Source organism: Echinops telfairi, unplaced genomic scaffold (assembly GCF_000313985.2).
Source record: "Echinops telfairi isolate 266 unplaced genomic scaffold, ASM31398v2 ScPeMD7_2565;HRSCAF=3150, whole genome shotgun sequence".
Taxonomy (NCBI): domain Eukaryota; kingdom Metazoa; phylum Chordata; class Mammalia; order Afrosoricida; family Tenrecidae; genus Echinops; species Echinops telfairi.
In genome coordinates this window covers 11,079,619-11,086,470 of record NW_022106463.1, presented here as the reverse complement: position 1 = coordinate 11,086,470, position 6,852 = coordinate 11,079,619, and the positions used below count along the sequence as shown (strand labels likewise).

At 41.3% G+C, this 6,852-nt stretch overlaps 1 protein-coding gene across 1 annotated transcript in view; it reads right to left on the bottom strand.

The window, feature by feature from the left end:
• NBEA (neurobeachin) overlaps positions 1-6,852 on the bottom strand; it is a 465,975-nt gene that overhangs the window by 436,302 nt on the left and 22,821 nt on the right. Inside the window, exon 2 of the mRNA XM_045294000.1 lies at positions 2,615-2,846. Within this exon, the coding sequence (XP_045149935.1) occupies positions 2,615-2,846 (232 nt within the window). The remainder of the gene's footprint in view (positions 1-2,614; positions 2,847-6,852) is intronic.

The window sequence follows — 6,852 nt, the reverse complement described above, 5'->3', positions numbered from 1 at the left end:
TGTTAAAGAATGCATTAACTATCTGGGTAGCAATTTTACAGCACTTCTTGAGATGGCTGAACTACTGAATGGTATGAAGTCTGGATTATATTCTAATGAATTTGGAAAAAGATGTTAACTAGAGCAACAGGTGAAATCTAGGGAAAGAAAAAGCTCACATGTGAAGGGGTAGGGAGCCCTGGGCTACTGGCTACATATTTGATAGATGGCCTTAAACTACATGACTCTCACTACAGCAATAGAGAAATCCACATATAGTAAGTAATGCATCGATGCTCTTTATAGTTCAAATTATACATGACTAACTGCATCCAAGTTATAGGCATCACTCTTGAAGAAAAACTGACAAACTGAAGATCCTTTTGGTCTAGAGAATGAGAAAATCAGGAAGGAAATTATACCCATATACCAAATGCCTAACAAATTCCAAGGCATATATTCAACATATATTTTATTTATCCTCCACCAATTGTTCTTTGCACTAGAGATAGGGAGGTAAGACAAAACCCTGCACTAATAGTGCTAAAGTCTGAGAATAATGATGTGTGCACATATGCATGCCCTAGGCCCCGACAAGATGCACTGACACAGAGGCTATAACAACGGCCTTAAACGTAAGAACAATTGTGAGGACGGCGCAGGACCTGGCGGTGTTTCATTCTGTTAAAACAGGGACGCTATGGGTGGGAACAAAAACACCCTTAACTTATAGGTGAACAACGGCCTGTGGGGGGGCTTATCTCAAGGTTGATTCGACCCATTCATCACTCTGAGGGAGAAAGATGAAGCAGTCTGCTTCCATAAAGACGGACAGCTCTGGAAACCTGACTGCCCTACGACTCCTGTACCAGTCAGAAGAGACTCCAAGGCCAACTAAACCCAAGGTTTGGGTTTAATTGGGTGGTTGATTCTTCATTAGTATGTTATCTAATAAATTTTCATTTTGAAAATTACAAGTAAGAAGTATTGTCTCTGATGTTCATTCTCTTTTCTCTTGTCCTTTCACCCATCAGGGTCTTTTGCAGAAAAGCATTTCAAACTAAAGAAGGTGGAAGTTTAATAGTGACAATATTATTGTTGTTGAGGAGAAAGGATAGGAAAGTTACGGGGTTTGCATATCAGGAAGGGCACCATATGAATGTCTATGGTGCCACCACTCTATGTTCACAGAGTACGTACCGGTAATACATTCTCTAACTCATTCTCTAAACTCTACTCTAAAGGGGTTACCACTTAATCTATCCTCCCTTTAACTATCCTTTAAAAAAATTAAAGACTTGAACTTAGACATGAAGATGTAAAAGGTACATGATGTTCTATTATACAACATGTACACATATAAGGGTCTTCAAAAAGGTTATGAAAAAATGGAATTGAAAGGTAACGGAATTTTCCAAAAACTTTTTGAAACCCTCCTCCTATAAATTTAAAACATATAAAGTACTTTTAAACAGCTGCAATTTACAGATAACATTTAAAAGATTTTTAAAGGCATTTAAGTTTGAATCTCATTTTTTATAATGTTAACCATTAGTGTACAATACATAGAATGCAAAAAAAAAATACATAGAATGCTAACTCGTTCTACATAAAGATACATGCCTTCTTGAAAGTAAATAGTAATAGTTTTAATAAACTCCATAAGAAAAAAATTCTAAAAATTATTTCAGTTAAAGCAAACATGCTTCTTTAACCATCTTCAGTCTATCTGTTCTTATCAAATGCTTTAAGATTTGACAAATGCCGAGTCAAAGCTGGCAGGGATTTTCTCATATCTGACCTAGCCCTAAAAGCTGGTGAAATATCCTTTTAGCACTTCCAGAATCATCAAGACTCTTGGAAGGGAAGCAGCAGATGCTGCTCAAGCAGCTCAACGCTGAGGAGGTTCAGCTTCAGGGCACTAGCATTCCAAACGGTGGACACATTTTCTGGGAGCAGCAGCTTCCCTGAGGCCACACTGCCAGAATGTCCCTCCTGAGGAGCATCACCTCAGCACAGAGAAGGTCTGGCACAGAGGCAGAGGGTGGAGAGTGCATGGAAAGAAGCACAAGTGAACGCGAACCCTTGAGATGAACAACAAGAACAAACATCTGTCTTCTTCTCCGAAGACTTCATGCAGGGCACGTGTTCAACTTCAGCATATCTCGCTGTGCCACAAAAATATGCCCTCAGTGCACTAAAGTGACATGGACACTTCAGAAGGAAGGCCCAAGCTCATCCTCCCGTCTGCCGGCAGGAAAGCAGGGAGCAGACGACTACCCTGTGCTTCTCAGCCTACAGGCTACAGAAGCAGTGTGCAATGGGATCCCTAACTACGTAGTCAGTCAGTGGAATACCACTGCCCATGACTCTGAGCAAAGTTGAGCCTGCCTTCCAGTGCTGGGACTTCTTAAGACTTGGCAAACACCAGACAGTAAAATTGCCTAATCCAGAAGACATCTTCTTTTATTCCAACTTCCTTCTTGATATGAAATGTGAAGATTACCATTCACTGCTATGATTCTCTTTTAAGCCAAGACAGTTTCAACACATCTGGATTACCCATTGGTCATATAGGAAAGAATGCTGACTCTGACACCCACTGAAAGGATACGTCATTGCATACACGGCATACCTGCGATCATATCATCCACAGCACTCATTTTCAGCAACACTTGTTCAATGAGCCCCACTTCCGTGCTGGTCTGTAAGTTCCGCACACTTTTTCGGAGAATGGCAGTAAACATGCTCCATATCTCGGCTTGGCAGGTTACATCACAGTGTTCCAACAGCTCTGTCATGCATGTGATGCTGTCCGCATCCTGGATGATGAAATTCATTTCCAGGTCAAACTCTCCACCAACCAGCTGAAAGGAAACAGAGAGACACTAGGACTGGGGCAGTGTGGGGTGGCTTAGGAACCACAGTCACATAAAATGATACAATAAGCTCACTCGCCAGAAAGCAGAGCTCCTCAAAACATTTCAAGTGTCACCGGGCTGAACCAACAATGGAGGGTCCCAGTAAGTACCTGACATTGTCAGAACTGAGGCTAACAACCACAATCCTTGTATTTGTGTCAGGAGGAGCTATCATGCAAAGTGCACAGGGCATTGTGTGGGATTCCAGACAAATGATGAGAAGGAAGGGTTTGGCCTTTGAAAATGGTTAAGTACCACAAGACACAAAATTCCCAGAGAGCAAATTTTCAGGCATGAAATTCATTTTCCCTTTTGATGTTACTAGATGGACAGATAAAAGTGATGTAGCAGACAGCCAGTTTGTAATTTTCAAGTAGAGAAGATTATGAACAAGATTATGAACACGTAGGGCATGAAGAAGAGTGCAGTTTGCATCAGTGTTGAGGGTTGGGATGATTGTTAAAGAATGCATTAACTATCTGGGTAGCAATTTTACAGCACTTCTTGAGATGGCTGAACTACTGAATGGTATGAAGTCTGGATTATATTCTAATGAATTTGGAAAAAGATGTTAACTAGAGCAACAGGTGAAATCTAGGGAAAGAAAAAGCTCACATGTGAAGGGGTAGGGAGCCCTGGGCTACTGGCTACATATTTGATAGATGGCCTTAAACTACATGACTCTCACTACAGCAATAGAGAAATCCACATATAGTAAGTAATGCATCGATGCTCTTTATAGTTCAAATTATACATGACTAACTGCATCCAAGTTATAGGCATCACTCTTGAAGAAAAACTGACAAACTGAAGATCCTTTTGGTCTAGAGAATGAGAAAATCAGGAAGGAAATTATACCCATATACCAAATGCCTAACAAATTCCAAGGCATATATTCAACATATATTTTATTTATCCTCCACCAATTGTTCTTTGCACTAGAGATACGGAGGTAAGACAAAACCCTGCACTAATAGTGCTAAAGTCTGAGAATAATGATGTGTGCACATATGCATGCCCTAGGCCCCGACAAGATGCACTGACACAGAGGCTATAACAACGGCCTTAAACGTAAGAACAATTGTGAGGACGGCGCAGGACCTGGCGGTGTTTCATTCTGTTAAAACAGGGACGCTATGGGTGGGAACAAAAACACCCTTAACTTATTCCAAAAGGTTGCAGTTGACTTAAAAAATATCTAAAACAATTAAATATATAAATTGTGAATAGCTGAGAAAGAAGACGCAAATGAAAAGATCTGAGGTAGCGTGAGAATGACCAAAATGTGACACAGAGAGCTGAAGTGAGCACACTGCTGGGAAAATGGCATCCACTGACTTGTTCAACGCAGGCTTGCCACACACCTGCGATTTGCTAAAAACACAGTATGTATCTGAGAAGTGCAATAAAGCAAGGTCTACCTGAATAATCACGGTCCAGAATTTAACTCTGAAATCAGACAATCTAGGTAGAAACTTTAACCACATCAAGTAAAATAACACGTTAGGTAACTGCAGTGAGGCTACTTTTGCAAGTTTCCTTCACTTTATCTACGAAGATACAGCTGTGTCATCTAACAGAGTTGTGCGGACCACAGGAGAGAAGTGGGGTATCACATGATTGATCTAAGGCCAGGCCACAGTTCCATTGGTGTTCTCTTCTAACCCCAGCTTCAAGCTCCCAAGCCTAGTCACTCAGTGCACACCCATGAGGAACCATGGGGATCAGTCAACTTGAGCCTCAGGGTTCCAGCAAGCACAAGTGTCCTTATAGACATTTGCCCCATTAGAAAGCATCTCAGTCCACATTTTCACCATGCCATGGTCTTACTGAAGAACTGCTGCTGTCTCTATTATTGCATGTCCAAATGAGCTGGGTCACCGTGATCAGTTACTGGGGAAAGGTTCTATAAAAGTGAACCATGAGAAGAAAAAGGTTTTGGGAATCAGTGATGTGGATATTTTCTGACAGGACTAATAGAAACAAATACTGATGTTTAAGGTTTTGAGCCTCTGAACAAATTGGCTTATGAATTGTGTACATGAAATTGAGAGAGCACTAATGAGTGTGGGCCGGGGGCTGCAACAATGGTCTCAAAGGCAATAAGGATTATAATGATGGCACGGGACCTGGCAGTGCTTCCTTCTGCCTGTGTGTGGGGCCGCCATGAGTCAGGCTAACAACACCCCCTAAATGAGTGGTACCATCTCTAGGAAACATGCTATAACCGAGGATCATTATGGAAGACCAGAGATGCGCTCAGTGTTGGGAGTGAGAAGAAAAGTGCTCTGTTTCAGAGGATCTGATAACTACTATTTGCCATTCTCCAATCAGGCTTTGTTAAGTGAAGCCTAGAGTGCTATCTGCCACACACCAAAACAACAGTGTCCCTTTTTATAAATCCTTTAGTTACAGAACAGAGTCCCATTAGGATGCTCAGATTTCATGGCTGGAAGAATATTAGTTACAGAGCTTGGAAAGTGTGCCCCTGCTTTCTAGAAAGGGCTGGTCTTTCCAGTATTTGTTGTAACCTTTGGAACATAAGCATAAAGGAGGCTAGCTGTTGAATGACCCATGACTCCAAGATTAGGAACTAGTCATCCTTCAATTGTAATGAGTGGTTCAGTACTTATCAGCAGCAAAAGCAGGCTAGCAGAAAGCAGACACGGTCAAGCTTCAGTACTTAAACATTCTGCCTAGGGATGGTGTGAGGAAAGACACCATTCTCTTCAAAGGAGGAGACTGAAGGTAAGTGAGGTTCACCAGCTGGTAGTTCAGAGCCAGGGTCCCAGGCTTGACTAGAAAGGCGAGTAAACACCCTGCTATGACGTCACAGGTGTGAGACTTAGCAAAGCACAAGAGATGGAATGCTGACGTATCTACACCTTTCTGAAGAAATCAAGACATTGTGTGGGCTAAAAAGAAGAAAGATAGAGTTCTATGGGTTAAAAGAAAAAAATTAATCAATGAAACCTTTTGAGGCAGTAAACCATAGTGAATAAGAACAACAAATCTGTTTAAAGCATTTCAGCAGGGCAGTAGAAGACTTTAGAGATTCAATTACAAGAGAAATAGCAAATAATAACAATAAAACCCTTTTCTAGAAGCACATGTTGAAAAAGCGATGGAATCAATCCTGGAAACATCTTTCTTAGAAAAGGTGTAGAAGTTACGGTTACAACAGCATAAAAGTGATTCAGAAAACACTGAGAACCCTTCAATCAGGACAAGAGGAGTCGCATTTACAAAGGGAAAGCTGCTCCTTGGGAGAAAAGGAAAGCTCTCTACTCCCGTAAACAGTTACGTTTTCAGAATCTCAAGGGGCAGTTCTAATCTGCCCTACTCTGCAGGGTCTCCAGGAGTTGGCATCAACGGAAGGCAGTGAGTTTGGTTTGGTTTGGTTTTTGTCTCCAACCTTAACCCTAAAACTCCTGAGAAGCACGGCCTCTTCCAGAGGTGTGCTCCAGGATGGTGCTCCAGGATGGTGCAGCCTCAAGAACGGATCTTAGTGCATTCCAGAAAACAAGTAACAAGGCTGAGCTTATCTGATGGAGAGCTTTTCATTGACTTTGGGGGGAAAATGGGGAATATAAAATGCAACTCTGGAAAATACACTGTCTTCTAAATTGCTTAATTACTAGAAATGTGAAATATATATGCATATATTTAAAGTATGGACTTTAAAACCCTTCACTTTCAGAGGAAATAGAGGAAAGAGCTAGGAGGCAAAGGGCATTTATAGAGGCCTAAATAAAGGCATGTATACATGTACATATATTTATATATGAGGATGGGGAAATAGATCTATGTGCACATATTTATAAGCTTAGTATTAAGGTAACAGATGGACACTGGGCCTCCACTCAAGTACTCCCTCAATGCAAGAATACTTTGTTCTATTAAACTGGCATTCCATGTTGCTCACCTTCCCAACACGATCGCTGAAGACAAA